Below are 17,469 nucleotides of genomic sequence, written 5' to 3' on the forward strand. Positions count from 1 at the left end.
CAGTGCTCATTTACTATTCCAAAAGTCATAGAGCCCTTAAGAATTATGCTTAATCTATTCTGCCTATGCTTTATAAATAGAACAACAAAGCCTAAATGATAGCACCTCTGTTTACAGCATGGTTTACTGAATATTTTAACCTTGCTGTTGAGACCTACTGCTTAGGAAAAAAAAATCAAAATATGGCTGCTCATTAACAAGGCACCTGGTCACCCAAGAGCTCTGATGGAGATGTACAAGGAGATGAATGTTGTTTTCATGTCTGCTAGCACAACATCTATCATCCATTCTGGGATGGATGAACAGATGGATGAATGAATGGATTCATTCCTTCATCCATTCATTCAAGATAGAGTCCTGCTTTGTCATCCAGGCTGGAGTGCAGTGACATGGCTCACTGTAGCCTCGATCTCCTGGGCTCAAGTGATCTTCCCACCTCAGCCTCCCGAGTAGCTGGCATTACAGCCCATGTGCTACCATGACTGGCAAATTTTTGTATTTTTTGTAGAGACAGGGTTTCCCTATGTTGTCCCAGCTGGTCTTGAACTCCTGGACTCAAGCAATCCACCTGTCTTGGCCTCCCAAAGTGCTGGGACTACAGGTGTAAGCCACCACACCCAGCCAAGGAGTAAGTTTAACTTTCAAGTCTTATTTAGGAAATACCTTTTGTAAGGCTATGCCTGCCATAGTGATTCCTCTGATGGATCTGGGCAAAGTCAACTGAAAACCTGCTAGAAAGGACTCGCCTTTATACATGCCATTAGAACATCAGAAATTCATGGGAGGAGGCCAAAATATCAATACTAACAGGAGTTTAGAAGAAATTGATTCCAACCCTCATGGATAACTTTGAAAGGTTCAGGACTTCAGTGGAGGATGTAACTGCAGATATGGTGGACATAGCAGGAGAATTAGAATGAGAAGTGGCACCTGAAGATGTGGCTGAATTGCTACAATCTCATGATCAAACTTGAACAGATGAGTAGTTGCTTCTTAGGGATGAACAATGAAAGTTGTTTCTTGAGATGGAAACTACTCCTGGTGAACATGCTGTGAACATTGTTGAGATGAAAATAAAGGATTTAGAATATTACATAAACTTAGTTGGTAAAGCAGTAGCAGAGTTTGAGAGAATTGACTCTAATTTTGAAAGAAGTTCTATTGTGGGTAAAATACTATCAAAGAGCATCACATGCCACAAAGAAATCTTTCGTGAAAGGAAGAGTCCATTTGATGTGGCAACTGTCAATGTGGTCTTATTTTAAGAAATTGTCACAGCCACCCTAAGCTTCAGCAACCACCATCCTGATCAACAGTGGCGATCAACATTGAGGCAAGACCTCCCAGCAGCAAAAAGATTACGACTCACGAAGGCTCAGATGATCATTAGCTTTTTTTTTTTTAGCAACAAAGTATTTTTTAAATTAAGGTATATACATTGTTATTTTATACATAATGCTATTGCAGACTTAGTAGACTATAGTACAGTGTAAATACAACCATTGTTTGTTTGTTTGTTTGTTTTGAGACAAGGTCTCACTCTGTTGCCCAGGCTTAGGTACAGTGGTGTGATCTTGGCTCACTGCAGCTCTGACCTTCCAGTCTCAATCGACCCTCCCACCTCAGCCTCCCGAGTAGCTGGGACTACGGGCACATGCCACCATGATTGGCTAATTTTTGTATTTTTTGTAGGGAAAAGGTTTCAGCATGTTGCCCAGGCTGATCTCAAACTCCTGGGCTCAAGCAATCTGCCATCTTGGCCTCCCAAAGTGTTGGTATTAGAGATATGTGCCATCACACCCAGCCAACATAACTTTATATGCACATGTGACTTGCTTTATTGTGATATTAGCTTTATTGCAGTGGTCTTGAACTGAACTCACAGTATCTCTGAGGTATGCCTGTAAATGCTGTACTCGATATACAAATCTGGGCCTGTATTCATCTAGTGGAAAAAACACTACATTTGGAGTTTAGATCCCATCTCTGCTACTTTCTAGCAATGTGACTTTGGGCAATTTCTTTAACCTTCTTGAGCTTCTACTTTTTCCACTCCTAAAATGTAGGTTGTAACATTTACCTCATAAAGTGTTTGGAAAATCAAGTGATATAAAGTACATGAAAAGAGGGAGGTAGAACAAGATGATCAAACAGAAGCCTTCAGCAATTGTCCCTGCTGAAGGAACACCAAATTGAAGAACTACACAAAAACGCACCTTCATAAGAGCCAAAAATCAGGTAAGTGATCACAGTACCTGATTTTAACATCATATTAAGAAAACAGGCACTGAAGAGGGAAGGGAAGAGGGAGGGAGAACACAGTGATTGTGAAGCTTTGCATTGGAACTCAGTGCTGCCCTGACACACTGGAAAGCAATACGAGGCAGAACTCAGCTGGTGCCCACAGAAGGAGCATTTAGGCCAGCCCTAGCCAGAGGGGAATAGCTCATCCCAGCAGTCGGAACCTGAGTTCTGGCAAGCCCTTCCACTGTAGGTTACAGTGCTCTGGGTTCCTAAATAAACTTGAAAGGCAGTCTAGGCCACAGGGACTGCAATTCCTGGGCAAATCCTGGTGCTGTGCTGGTTTTGGAGCCAGTGGACTTGGGGAGCATACCATCTAGTGAGATACCAGGCAGGGCTGTTAAGGGAATGCTTGCACCACACTTCCCCCAACCTCAGGCAGCACAGCTCGCAGCTCTTGCAGAGACTCCTTCCTCCTGCTTAGGAGAGAAAAGGATAGAGTGAAGAGGACTTTCTCTTGCAACTTGGATACCGGCTCAGCCACAGTAGTATGGGGCACCAGACACAGCCGTGAGGCCCCCATTGTAGGCCCTATCTCCCAGATGACATTTGAAAACACACTCCAAGCAGGAAGAAAACCCACTGCCTTGAAGAGAAGGACCTAGTCCTGGCAGGATTCACCAGCTGCTGACTAAAAAGCCCTTGGGCCCTGAATAATCAGCAGTGGTATCCAGGCAGTACTTGCTGTGTGCTTGGATGAGACTCAGAGACATGCTGGCTTCAGATGTGACCCAGCACATTCCCAGCTGGATGGCTATGAGGAGAGACTCTTTCTGCTTGAGGAAAGAAGAGAGAGGAATAAGAAGACTTTGTTTTACAACTTGGGTATCAGCTTGGCCCACTGGGGTAGAATACCAGGTATTCTAACCTTAGATTCCTAAGGTTCCTGACTCCAGGCCCTGGCTCCCAGTTGGCATCTCTGGACCTACTTGGGGCCACAGTGAACTCACTGCCCTGAAGGAAAGACGTCTGGCTGGATTTGCCACCTGCTGATTGGAGAGTCCTTGGGCCTTGAGTGAACACAGGTGGTAGCCAGGCAGTGATCACCATAGGCCTTGGGTGAGCCCCAGTGCTGTATTGGCTTCAGGTCTGACACAGAGCAGTCCCAGTGATAGGGGCCACAGGGGTGCTTGTGTCATCATCCTTTCTCCAGCTCCAGGCAGCTCAGCACAGAGACAGAGTGTCCATTTGCTTGAGTGAAAGTAAAAGAAGAGTCTCCACTTAGTAATCCAGGGAATTCTCCCAGATCTTACCCAAGACAACCAAGGCAAGAGACACAGCATCACTGGGCTGGAGGTGCCCCCTAATGCAGGTGTGGCTGCAATGACCAAAGACTTAGATCGCAACACCCAAATCCCTTCTAATAGTTGGAAAGCCTTCTCAAGAAGGATGGGGACAAACAAGCCCAAACTGTGAAGACTACAACAAATACCTAACTCTTCAATGCCCAGACACTGAAGTATATCCACAAACATCAAGACCACCCATGAAAACGTGACCTCACCAAACAAACAAACTAAGACACCAGTGACCAATCCCAGAGAGACAGAGATATGTGTCCTTTCAGACAGAGAATTCAAAATAGCTGTTTTGAGGAGGCACAACAGAATTCAATAATAGAATAAAATTAAGAAAGATGTTGAAATAATTTAAAAGAATCCCATCAGATAAAATTAAGAAAGAGATTGAAATAATTAAAAAGAATCAAGCAGAAATTCTGGAGCGAAAAATGCAATTGACATACTGAAGAATACATCTGAGTCTCTTAATGAATTGATCAAGCAGAAGAAAGAATTAGTGAGCTTGAAGACAGGCTATTTGAAATACACAGTCAGAGGAGACAAGAGAAAAAAGAATAAAAAGCAATGAAGCACACTTAAAAGATCTAGAAAATAGCCTCAAAGGGGCAAATCTAGAAGTTATTGTTCTTAAAGAGGAAGTAGAGGGACAGACTGAAGTAGAAAGATTATTCAAAGGGATAACAGAAAACTTCTCAAACCTAGAGAAAGATATTAATATTTAAGTACAAGGAGGTTATAGGACATCAAGCACATTTAACCCAAAGAAGACTACCTCAAGACATTTAATAATCAAACTCCAAAGGTCAAGGATTTTAAAAAGATGCTAAAAGTAGCAAGAGAAAAGGAACAAATATCATACAAAGGAGATCCAATATATCTGGCAGCAGACTTCTTAGTGTAAACCTTACAGGCCAGAAGAAAGTGTCACAATATGTTTAAAGTGCTAAAAGAAAAAAAAACCTTTTATTTTAGAAGAGTATATCCAGCAAAAATATCCTTCAAGCATGAAGGAGAAATAAATATTTTTCCCAGACAAACAAAAGCTAAAGAATTTCATCAACACTAGACCTGTCCTACAAGAAACGCTAAAGGGAGTTCTTCAATCTGAAAGAAAAAGACATTAATGGCCGGGCGCGGTGGCTCAAGCCTGTAATCCCAGCACTTTGGGAGGCCGAGACGGGCGGATCACGAGGTCAGGAGATCGAGACCATCCTGGCTAACATGGTGAAACCCTGTCTCTACTAAAAAAAATACAAAAAACTAGCCGGGCGAGGTGGCGGGCGCCTGTAGTCCCAGCTACTTGGGAGGCTGAGGCAGGAGAATGGCGCAAACCCGGGAGGCGGAGCTTGCAGTGAGCTGAGATCCGGCCACTGCACTCCAGCCTGGGCAACAGAGCGAGACTCCGTCTCAAAAAAAAAAAAAAAAAAAAAGACATTAATGAGCAATAAGAAATGATCTGAAGGTACAAAGCTTACTGGTAATAGTAAGCACACAGAAAAACATACAATATTGTAACAGTGTAATTGTCTGTAAACTACTCATATCTTGACTAGAAAGACTAAAATATGAAGCTATCAAAAACAATAACTACAACAACTTTTCAAGAGACAGGCAGTATAAGATATAAATAGAAACAACAAAAAGTTAAAAAGCAGGGGATGAAGTTAAAGTGCAGAGAGTTTCCATTAGTTTTCTCTTTGCCTAATTGTTTGTTTGTTTATACAATCAGTGTCAAGTTGGCATCAGTTTAAAATAACAGGTTATAAGATATTTTTTGCAAGCCTTATGGTAACCAGAAATCAAAAAACATACAACAGATACACAAAAAATAAAAAGCAGAAAATTAAAATATAACACCAGAGGAAAAAAAAACATACAACAGATACACAAAAAATAAAAAGCAGGAAATTAAAATATAACACCAGAGAAAATCACCTTCACTAAAAGGAAGACAGGAAGGAAGAAGGAAGAGAAGACCACAAAATAACCAGAAAACAAATAACAAAATGGCAGGATTAAGTCATTGCTTATCAACAATAACACTGAATGTAAATGGATTAAACTCTCCAACCAAAAGACACAGAGTGGTTGGATTAAAAACAACAATAACAAAAAAATAAAAATAAAAATAAAAACAAGGTCCCATGATCTGTTGCCTACAAGAAACACACTTTACCTATAAAGACACACAAAGAATCAAAGTAAAGGGATGGAAAAATATATATATTCCATGTAAATGGACACCAAAAAAGAGCAGGAGTAGCTATACCTACATCAGACAAAATAGATTTAAAGACAAAAATTATAAAAAGAGACAAAGAAGGTCATTTTTATAATGATAAATGGGTCAATTCAGTAAGAGGGAATAATTATAAATATATAGGCACCAAGCACTGGAGCACCCAGATATATACAGCAAATATTATTTGCACTACAGAGAGAGAGAGAGAGAGAGACCACAAAACAATAATAGCTGGAGACTTCAACACCTCACTTTCAGCAATGAACACATCATCCAGACAGAAAGTCAGTAAAGAAACCTAGGACTTAATCTGCACTGTAGACCAAACAAACCTAATAAATATTTACAGAACATTTCATCCAAAGGCTAAAGGATACATATTCTTATCCTTAGCACATGGATCATAGGACAGACCATATGTTAGGCCACAAAAACAATCTTTAAAAATTTATATAAAATAAAATTATATCAAGTATCTTCTCTGATCACAATAAAATAAAAGTAGAACTCAGTAATGACAGGAATTTTGGAAACTATACAAACACATGGAAATTAAACAATATGCTCCTGGGCCAGGTGCAGTGACTCATACCTGTAGTCCCAGTACTTTGGAAAACCTGAGTCAGGAGGATTGCTTCAGCCCAGGAGTTCAAGAGCAGCCTGGGCAACATAGTGAGACCCTGTCTCTACAAAACAACAACAATAACAAAAACAAACAAGCAAAAACACAATATGCTCCTGAATGACCAGTGGGTCAATGAAAACATTAAGAAGGGAATTTTAAAATTTCTCAAAACAAATGATAATGGAAATACAACATACCAAAACCGATGGGATATAGCAAAGGTAAACTAAGAGGAAAGTTTATAGCAAAAAGAGCCTTGATATGGTTTGGCTGTGTCCCCACCCAAATCTCAACTTGAATTGTATCTCCCAGAATTCCCACGTGTTGTGGGAGTGACCCAGAGAGAGGTAATTGAATCATGGGGGCCAGTCTTTCCTGTACTATTCTCATGATAGTGAATAAGTCTCATAAGATCTGATGGGTTTATTAGGGGTTTCTGCTTTTGCTTCTTCCTCATTTTCTCTTGCTGCCACCATGTAAGAAGTGCCTTTGGCCTCCTGCCATGATTCTGAGACGTCCCCAGCCATATGGAACTGTAAGTCCAATTAAACCTCTTTTCCTTCCCAGTCTCGGATATGTCTTTATCAGCAGTGTGAAAACAGACTAATACAAGCCTACATCAAAAAAGTAGAAACACTTCATATAACCTAACCAGTGCATCTTAAAGAACTAGGAAAGCAAGAGCAAACTAAACCCAAAATTAGTAGAAGAAAGGAAATAATAAAGATCAGAGCAGAAATAAGTTAAATCAAAATGAACAAAACAATACAAAAGGTCAATTGAACAAAAAGGTGATTTTTTGAAATTATAAATAAAATCAATAAACCTTTAGCCAGACTAAGAGAAAAAGAGAGAAGACACAAATAAAATCAGAGATGAAAAAGGAGACATTACAGCTGATACCACAGAAATTCAGAGGATCATTAGAGACTATCATAAGCAATTAAATGCCAACAAATTGGAGAAATGGACACATTTCTAGACACATACAACCTACCAAGACTGAATCATCAAGAAATCTAAAACCTGAACAGACCAATAACAAGTAATGAGATCAAGGCCATAATAAAAAGTCTCCCAGCAAAGAAAAAAAGGCCAGGACCCTATGGCTTCACTGCTAAATTTTATAAAACATTTAAAGAAGAACTAAACCCTATCCCACTGAAACTACTCCACAAAATAAAGGAGAAAGTAATATTTCCAAATTCATTCTGCAAGGCCAGTACTACCCTGATAGCAAAACCAGAAAAAGACATATCAAAAAAAGCTACAAGTCAATGTCCTGATGAACACTGATGCAAAAAGTCTCAACAAAATACTAGCAAATTGAATTCAACAATACATTTAACAAGTTTATCCATCATGACGAAGTGGGATTTATCCCAGGAATGCAAGCATGCAAATCAATCACAAATCAATCAGTGTAACATATCACATCAACTGAAAGACAAAAACCATATGATTATTTTAATTGAGGCTGGAAAGCATTTGATAAAATTCAACATCCCTTCATGATAAAAATCCTCAAAAAACCAGGAATACAAGGAACATACTTCAACACAATAAAAGCCATATATAACAGATCCATAGCTAGTGTCATACTGAACAGGGAAAAACTGAAACCTTTCCTCTAAGATTTAAAACAAGACAAGGATGCCCCCTTCCACCACTGTTATTTAACATAGTACTGGAAGTCCTAGCTACAGCAATAAAACAAGAAAAAAAATAAAGTCATCCAAATTGGAAAATAAGGAGTCAAATTATCCTTGTTTGCAGATGATATGATCTTATATTTGGAAAAACCTAAAGACTCCACAAGAAAGCTACTAGAACAGACAAATTGAGTAAAGTTGCAGGATACAAAATCAACATACAAAAATCAGTAGTATTTCTATATGACAACAGTAAACTATCTGAAAAAGAAGTGAAAGATCTCTACAATGAAAACTATAAAACACTGATGCAAGAAATTGAAGAGGGCACCAAAAAATGCAAAGATATCCCATATTCATGGATTGGAAGAATTGATATTGTTAAAACGTCCATACTAACTCAAAGCAATCTACGGATTCAATGCAATGCCTATCAAAATACCAATGATGTTCTTTGCAAAAATAGAAACAACAGTCCTAAAATGTATATGGAATCACAAAGGACCCAGTATAGCCAAAGCCATCCTGAACAAAAAGAACAAAACTGGAAAAATCACTTTATCTGACTTCCAATTATACTACAGAGCTATGGTAACCAAAACAGCATAGTACTGGCATAAAAACAGACACACAGACCAATGGAACAGAATAGAGAACCCAGAAACAAATCTATACATCTACAGTAGAAACTCATTTTAAACTCATTTAAAACAATGGTGCCAAGAACATACATTGGAGAAAACATAGTCTCTTCAATAAATGGCACTGGGAAAATTGGATAGCCATATGCAGAAGAATAAAACTAGACTCCTCTTTCTTGCCATATACAAAAATCAAATCAAAATAAATTATGTACTTCAATCTAAGACCTCAAACTGTGAAACTAATAAAAGAAAACACTGGGGAAACTTTCTAGGACATTGATCTGGGCAAATATGTATTAAGTAATATCCACAGGCACAGGCAACCAAAGCAAAAATAAACAAATGAGATCATATCAAGTTAAAAAGCTTTTGCACAACAAAGGAAACAGTCAACAAAGTGAAGACACAATGCACGGAATGGGAGAAAATATCTGCTATCCATCTGACAAGGGATTAATAACTAGAATATACAAGGAGCTCAAACAACTCAATAGGAAAACAATCAAATAATCTGATTAAAAATGGGCAAAAGATGTAAAAAGATATTTCTCAAAAGAAGACATACAAATGGCAAACAGACATTTGCAAAGGTGTTCAACATCACCGATCATCAAAGAAATGCAAATCAAAACTACAATGAGATATCATTTAGCCCCAGTTAAAATAGCTCTTATCCAAAAGACACGCAATAACGAATGCTGGCAAAGATGTGGAGAAAAGTGAACCCTTATACACTGTTGGTAGGAACCCTCATACATTGTTGGTGGGAATGTAAATTAGTACAACTACTATGAGAACAGTTTGGAGGATCCTCAAAAAACTAAAAATAGAACTACCATATGATCCAGCAATCCTGCTGTTATATACCAAAAGAAAAGAAATCAGCATATGGAAGAGATATCTGCACTCCCGTGTTTACAGAAGTACTATTCACAGTAGCCAAGATTTGGAAGCAACCTAAGTGTCCATCAACAGACAAATTGATAAAGAAACTGTGGTACATATACACAATGGAGTACTATTCAGACAAAAAAGAATGAAATCCTGTCATTTGCAACAACACGGATGAAGCTGGAGGACGTTACATTAAGTGAAATAAGACATGCACAGAAAGACAAACTGTGCATTCTCACTTACTTGTACTAAAAATTAAAATAATTGAACTCATGGAGATAGACAGTAGAATGGTGGTTATCAGAAGCTAGCAAGGATAGTGGTGGGGGGTATGATAATGGGTACGAAAATATAGTTAGAATGAATAAGATGTATTTGATAGCTAACAGGGTGACTACAGCAACAATAATTTATTGTACATTTAAAAATAACTAAAAGAGTAAAATTGCACTGTCTGAGACACAAAGAAAGAATAACTGCTTTAGGTGATGGATAACCCATTTACCCTCATGTGATTATTAAGCATTACATGCCTGTATCAAAATATTTCATGTATCCCATAAATACACACATCTACTATGTATCCACAAAAAATTAAAAATAAAAAAATAAAGTACATGAAAATTTTCAATCATAAGATCAATTCTGTAAGGCAAATGTCATCTGTATTCTACAGATCTATAGAGGAGAAAACTCATACAAAAAAAACCATGTGAATCACCCAAGGTCACACAAGAAGCAATCAGAGGAGTAAGGAATTAATCCTATCTGATTCCAAACACTCAGATTCCCCTTTTTCCCCCCATGGCACAGACAAGTTCTGTCTCCCCTGCTGCCCTCTCTTCGGGGTTTTCTGACATGGAAAGGTTTTCCAGTAATGGCTCTTCTATCCCTGCTGGCCTAGGCCCTCACCTACTCACAGCCACTTGGAGTTAACCAAGTAGGGCAAACATAGTAGGTGATACCTGGTTTGCTAGCAGTAAAAATGTCCACAGTGGAGGAAATGGAGGAGATGGGACTGGAAACCACAATGACAGCATACGGCACACTGCTGGACCAACATCCTACGGAGAAAGGTTGAAGTATAGAGAGACTGGCAAGGCACCGTGCAGATCTCTAATTTTGAACCTTTATTCTTTCTATCATTACTGACTCCCTGCACTGAGCACTGAGGCTTCTTGTGTATGCAGATTTCTTTCTTTCTTTCCTTTTTTTTTTTTTTTTTAAGAGACAGGATCTCACTCTGTAACCCAGGCTGGAGTGCAGTGATACAATCATAGCTCACTGCAGCCTCGACCTCCGGGCTCAAGCAATCCTTCTGCCTCAGCCCTGCCCGCAAGTAGCTAGAACTGTAGATGCATGCCACTACACCCAGCTAATTTAAAACAAAATTTTTTTTAGAGTTGGGGTCTCACTATGTTGCCTAGGCTGGTCTCAAATTCTGGGCTCAAGTGAGCCTCCCGCTTCGGCCTCCAGAGTAGCTGGGATTACCAGTGCGAGCCACCACTCCCCCTATGTATATATATTTCATCTTCACCTTTGGAGTTTAGGTTCTATTAGATTGGTCACAGGGCCTGTGTGTGGCCCTGGAGTTTCCTTAATAGAGCATACAGAGTTCTGACTATCTGCACCCAGTCCATACCAAGGCCTTTCTTTAAAAGGTCTCTATCAGGGCCAGGAAAGACAGTGATTTTCGGAGAGGAAATAAGAAGCTGTCCCTCTTTTTTTTTTTAATGCCAAGCAAAATCCTTTCTGCTAGCCCAAATTCACAGACTCCTTTCCCATCATCAAGAACCTGCAATGCAAAGGTAGAGGGTGAGTGGAGGAGGCAAGCCACTGAAGTGGGCAGGCAGCCCTAAAACTAAGAGGCCTAAACATCTCAGCAGCCCCAGGTTTTGTTTCCAATTCAATTTCTTCTGCCCATAACATTCTGTTTGGTATGCTCATCTGTCTGACACGCTGATAATTAAGTAGCAATGCTAATTGATTTTATTATTGGATCACACAGAACAAGGCTTTCCCATGAGTTTGTATCTATCTATTTCAGTATATGATGGTAATAACTATCTCATGAAAATTATTAGTAGAACATTATTTCCAGTACTTTGAGTTCATCTTGGAAACTCTGATTAATCAGGATCCTATACCCTGTGGAAATAGGAAACAGGCCCATTATCCCAATGAAAAGGTCCATTTGTAAGCAAGAACTTTCTAACACGTGTGCCTCTGTTACACCCTGGTTTCTCAGCTCCATGCTGCTGGGGCTGGGGGGTACTCTACAAGCACACTTCTCCTTTGCTGTCTGGCTCTGTGTCACACCAGCAGGGCGCTAGAGGGATCCTGCAATGCTGGAGCAGGGAGGTAGGACCTGCTCAGTCCTGTTCCTGTCAGTGTGCCTCCAGGTAGGTGCAGCAGCTTGTCCCAGAACCACCTCATCCCACCTCCTGAGAGGTACCTGCACTGGCAGGGCAGTGCCCTCTCCTCCAGGTTGGGTTCTGGCTCTGAGGCCCTCCTTGTGCTTCTGGGTTGTGATAAGCCCAGCTTCTTCCTTGTGCTCTCCCAACCCTGAGAATGGTGGCTGTTTCCTCTGCCCCCGCCCCATGTTCTCTGTTGATTTATTCTGCCCTCCAATATCCATCATATTGATTTCTTTTAGGAAATTAGCTGTTGAAATAACTTACGTAGTTTCTACTTTGCTGATAGAACCTAATACAGCACATTTGAGAGCCACGATTTCATTCATAACAGTGGTTAAACGGGAAGATTCTGAAATCAGTCACATCTGAGTGGGAATCTCAATTCGTCTCTGTAGTGCCTGGTAACTTTGGAAAATTTAATTCACTTCTCTAGGTCTCATTTTTCTCAATCATTTCCATTTATACAATTAATAAATATTGAGAATCTACTAAGTACCAGGTACTATGCTAAGCACAGAGATACAATGATGTACAAAACAAATTCCCTAACCTCCCAGAACTTCCTGTCATGTGAGTTAAATGAGAGAACTCAGTAAGGGAGTTAACACAGTGCCAGGCACATGTCATCAGCCTTCCTCTCCATCCCATGACAAGAGAGCAAATACAAATGGGTCTTAAAAAAGGAAGTGTTTCAGCAGCTAAGTCTCTTCAGAAGATAAGATGGGTCTTTCCCCCAAAAGGGCTGAAGGTCCCTGTGAAACCAAGGATTCATTGTGTGCCCTGCTATTCTGTTCAGAGCAGAGAAGTAATGACTCTGTGGCAGCACTCTTTCAGAGGGAAATGAAACAAAGCAGCCCTAGAGAGGGAACACTACAACGTAACATTTTAAATAAATTCCAGAAAAACAGGTGTGTGATACTGAGGAAAGGGCAACAGAAGAGGTATTGCAGGCCAGGACTGGGATCCAGAATGACCACAGAGTGTGAGTGAAAGAAGACACCAGAAACCTGCTATGCTAACGTCGGTCACAGTGACAGTCGTGTGTGTGTGTGTGTGTGTGTGTGTGTGTGTGTGTGTGTGTGTGTGCGCGCGCGCGTGTATGTGTGTGTTTGTGTGATGGGGTCTCTGTCATCCTGGCTGGAGTGCAGTGGCATGATCAGAGCTCACTGTAGCCTCGACCTCCTGGGCTCAAGCGATCCTCCTAGTAGCTGGGACTACAGACATGCGCCACTAGATAATTTTTAAACTTTTTGTAGAGACCAGCCTGGACAACACAGAGAGACCCTGTCTCTACAAAAAGGATCCTCCTGCCTCAGCCTCCCAACGTGTTGGGATTACAGACATAAGCCACCGGACCTGGCCCACAATGACAGTCTTTTTACCGAAAAGAATATATACGTGTGTGTGTGTGTGTGTGTGTTTCAGGACTTACTTTATACTTTCTATAGCAAGATTATATGCCTAGAAAGGCCAGGGAGGTGGTATAATGGAAAAGAGAGATTCTAGATTACATTCAAGCCTGAATCTAAAGGTTGTGGGCAAGAAAAGGCTGAAAAGAAATACATCCAATCTTCACATTTTGACACACTCCTTCCGCTGTCTAGACATCAGGCATATTGTGTCAAGGATGGCCAATGTTCTCATTAGCAAGGAAGTGTTTCTGTAAGACTTCTGGGTAGTTAAATTATTGAAAACCGTATCTTAACACATTGATAACCTATAAATGCAAACTCAATTCCTCGCCCTCACTGTTTTACACATTTTTGACATTATTATGAACATCAAAAGTCAAAACGGAGAAAAACAACCATAGGAAATTATTATTAGAAGGTTTATTCCACATCCTTGCTCTGGGGCCTCATAAATAATTTACTGTCACATAAGGAATTTAGAGTTCCAGAGGCATGAAAAGCCTGGAGAGAGTTTTATTCATAAATAAATGCCAACATTTAAACAATAAAGACAGTTTCAAAGTCCAGAACTACTGAAATGAACAATATATACTGCCTGGATGATTTATTATGGTTGTGTTTATAGTCCAAATGGGAAGATAATTCAATTCCACCTGGAGAGTCATTATATGGCCAAGCCCAAGAGAAGTACTTTGGATAAGAGGTGATATTTCTATTTTCCATTTCAAGCAAATTATTATTTCTGTATTTAGGACATCACCCAGGCAATTCCTTTCATGACATGTAGCACTCTTGAGCAATTAAAAACATTTATAAGGTAAAAGAAGTGACAAATGCCAAATTCAGAATGACCCATGGAACACTGAAGAACCCCCAGAGAACACTGATGTCTCAGACATAAGGCAAAATAATCCCTTCTGCTCAAGAAAACTTAAATGAGCAGTGAGTACGCATCACAACAAGAACATTATTACCCAGCAGAAGCAATCTGCTAAATACAGATTTCATCTCCAAAAACGCCTTCTAACAGGAGATGGGAGCAAATAGGTACCTCCTGATGGGATGGAGAACAATCCCTTGGCAAAATGTGGCATATGGTCATATTCCCCCTTATTCCTCAACCACATACTTCAATCATGGAGCACAAGAACATGTTTATAATATATTCTTGGATGTGGCAGACACATGCCTGAGTGTGGAGGCACTCTGTCAGAACAGCCTCCAGAATTCCTGGGCTTACATACCATCCAGACCATTGTGATGACTATAGTTTCTTTTCCCCAGAATGCTCAGAGATGTGTGATTTGGAGTTGTTAGCATCCGCTTGGTAGTTGGGGTTTGCAGGCTTGGTGTAGATCGAATTACATTAGGTTTCTTTGCAGGATGGATCTCTGTGGGGGGAAAAAGGTTTCTCAATTCAGAACATGATACTAAAAATCTATGTGCACTTACATTGGCTAATAGGCACACATCTTATTACTTAATGAGCTGAGAGTCAGTTCCTCCTGAGCCAGCCAAGGACTTGCATAATGAGTCAGCTTCAAGTGGTGTTGCCATGGCTTTGCTTATCAAGTAAGCTGGTTTTTCCCCTGCTGGCTGGAGCTCTGAGCCTCGGGTTGTGAATACAAGCAAAAACAAAACAAAAAGCCACTTCAGAAGGTCACATACAACATGTGATTTACTAAGGGAATAAGGCATCTGACTCCTCAAGATATTAGACATCAAAAGGCTATCTGGAGAGGTAGCCTTGGGGCGAGGAGGGTAAAAAACCTCTGTGCTCTGTCAAACCAGTCACCATGTCAGGTATGTGAGCTTTCTGAAAAACAGGATTCCTCCTCTGGCTCTGTAACCAGACAGAGTATGGGACCAGGATCAATTACTCGCAGCCTAGAACATTTTGATATAGATGAAACTTGAAACCAAAGTCCAATAGTCAAGAGGTAGATGAAATGCTTTATCTAAGGATATATCACAAAACTGGCATATGCACATTTAACAAAAGTATATTGTTGTTAGCCATACAGCCCAGAACTACTTGCTCTTATTGTGGATGGACAGAAACCGTAACACTGTAGGAACTGGATTTAAGAACCTCAGTTTACTACTAAAGCTGGGCAGCCTTTTTCTAAAGCTTAACCAGCTCACCGATTCTCAGAGTCATCATGCAGCTGGCCAACTACACACAAGCCATCCTGTCTTCTCACCCTTTCACTGAAGGTAAGGGCTGAGATATCGCCCTTATTTACTGGAATTTAGGAAAAGCCGTTGGAATTGTTAGACTTACTACATCTCTGGTCAAAGTCCCCACATTTGCCAAAATTTAGAAATGGCTTGAATACTGCCACCCAAAAAAGTGATTTTTTTTTTCTCCAACATGACATGACAAGTTTGCCAGCCTTGCGTTTCATTTAACCTCCACAGCCTATGCTCCATCCACACCAGACAAGCTGCTTTCAAGTCCTTGGACTCACTGAAACCTTTGTTCATCTGGTTCTCTTGGCCTTATGAGGGAAGAGAATATGCTTTTCCTATTTTTCTTTTCTTTTTTTTTTTTTGAGACGGAGTCTCGCTCTGTCGCCCAGGCTGGAGTGCAGTGGCGCAATCTCAGCTCACTGCAAGCTCCGCCTCCCGGGTTCACGCCATTCTCCTGCCTCAGCCTCCCGAGTAGCTGGGACTACAGGCGCCCGCCACATCGCCCAGCTAGTTTTTTGTATTTTTTAGTAGAGACGGGGTTTCCATCTCTTCTCGTCTCGAGACCATCGAGATAGATGGTCTCGATCTCCTGACCTCCTGATCTGCCCGTCTCGGCCTCCCAAAGTGCTAGGATTACAGGCTTGAGCCACCGCGCCCGGCCTTTTCCTATTTTTCTATTTGAATTCTAAGTATCTTTTAAGTCTGAAATTAACTATTACTTTCTTCAGGTAGGCTGCCCTAACACTCATTAGAAAAAATTCCCTGGTTGGCCAGGTGCAGTGGCTCACTCTGGTAATCCCAGTACTTTGGGAGGCCAAGGTAGGCAGACTGCATGAGTCCAGAGGTTCGAGACCAGCCTGAGCAACATGGTGAAACCCCATCTCTACAAAAATTTTTAAAAATTAGCGAGGTGTGGTGGTGCACACCTGTAGTCCCAGTCATTCAGGAGGCTGAAGTGGGAGGATCACCTGAGCCTGAGAGGTGGACGTTGCAGTGAGCCGAGATGGAGACATTGTACTTCAGCCTGGGTGACAGAGTGAGACTCTATCTCAAATAAAAAAAAAAAAAGAAAAAAGAAAAAAAGAAAAAAACAGTCCTTCCTCCAAGTGCCCAACACATATTACCTGTAATTCTTTTATAGGATCTAATCCTTTGTTTTATTCTTCTTACCTGCTTGCTTTCCCCACTACACTAAGAATTTTGAGGGCAAGGTCTTACCCATCTTGGTGTTTCCCAAATCACTTAGTACAGTGTTTTCAACATATAAATACTCATAAATATATTGTGTAGGGATGTGGTTCAGCTAGTAAGAACAGCACAGTGTGGGCCTATCTGGCAGATATAGAGACCAATTTACCCACAGTAGGAGCACACAATTATTCATGGAAAGGCTAATAATGTTATATTCTTTTTTCTTTTGTTTTTTTTTTTTTTTTGAGACAGGGTCTCAACTGGTCGCTTGGGCTGGAGTGTGGTGGCACAATCTCAACTCACTGTAACCTCTGCCTCCTGGGCTCAAGCGATTGATCCTCCCACCTCAGCCTCCTGAGTAGTTGGGACCACAGGCATGCACCACCATGCCTGCCTAATATTTGTATTTTTGGTAGAGACAGGGTTTTGCTATGTTGCCCAGGCTCAAACTCTTGGAATCAAGCAATCTGCCTGCCTCTCAAAGTGCTGAGATTACAGGCATGAGCCACCATGCCTGGCCTATTCTATTTTTTTGTGATCAGAAACTTTCCCATGCAAGGTGGGAAGGGGCATCTAGGAGTCAGTTCTGCCAGGGAA

The 17,469-nt window shown here is 40.6% G+C and overlaps 1 protein-coding gene across 17 annotated transcripts in view; it reads right to left on the reverse strand.

The window, feature by feature from the left end:
* Positions 1–17,469, reverse strand: part of MTA3 (metastasis associated 1 family member 3) — a 267,789-nt gene that overhangs the window by 16,073 nt on the left and 234,247 nt on the right. For all 17 annotated transcript variants that reach the window (XR_012422441.1, XM_074011901.1, XM_074011898.1 and 14 more), the window contains one exon: positions 14,733–14,879. Coding sequence is in view for 16 of the 17 variants with exons in the window: in XM_074011901.1 (XP_073868002.1) it covers positions 14,733–14,879 (147 nt within the window). In the remaining variant the exon portion in view is untranslated. The remainder of the gene's footprint in view (positions 1–14,732; positions 14,880–17,469) is intronic.

Source organism: Macaca fascicularis, chromosome 13 (assembly GCF_037993035.2).
Source record: "Macaca fascicularis isolate 582-1 chromosome 13, T2T-MFA8v1.1".
NCBI classification, from domain to species: domain Eukaryota; kingdom Metazoa; phylum Chordata; class Mammalia; order Primates; family Cercopithecidae; genus Macaca; species Macaca fascicularis.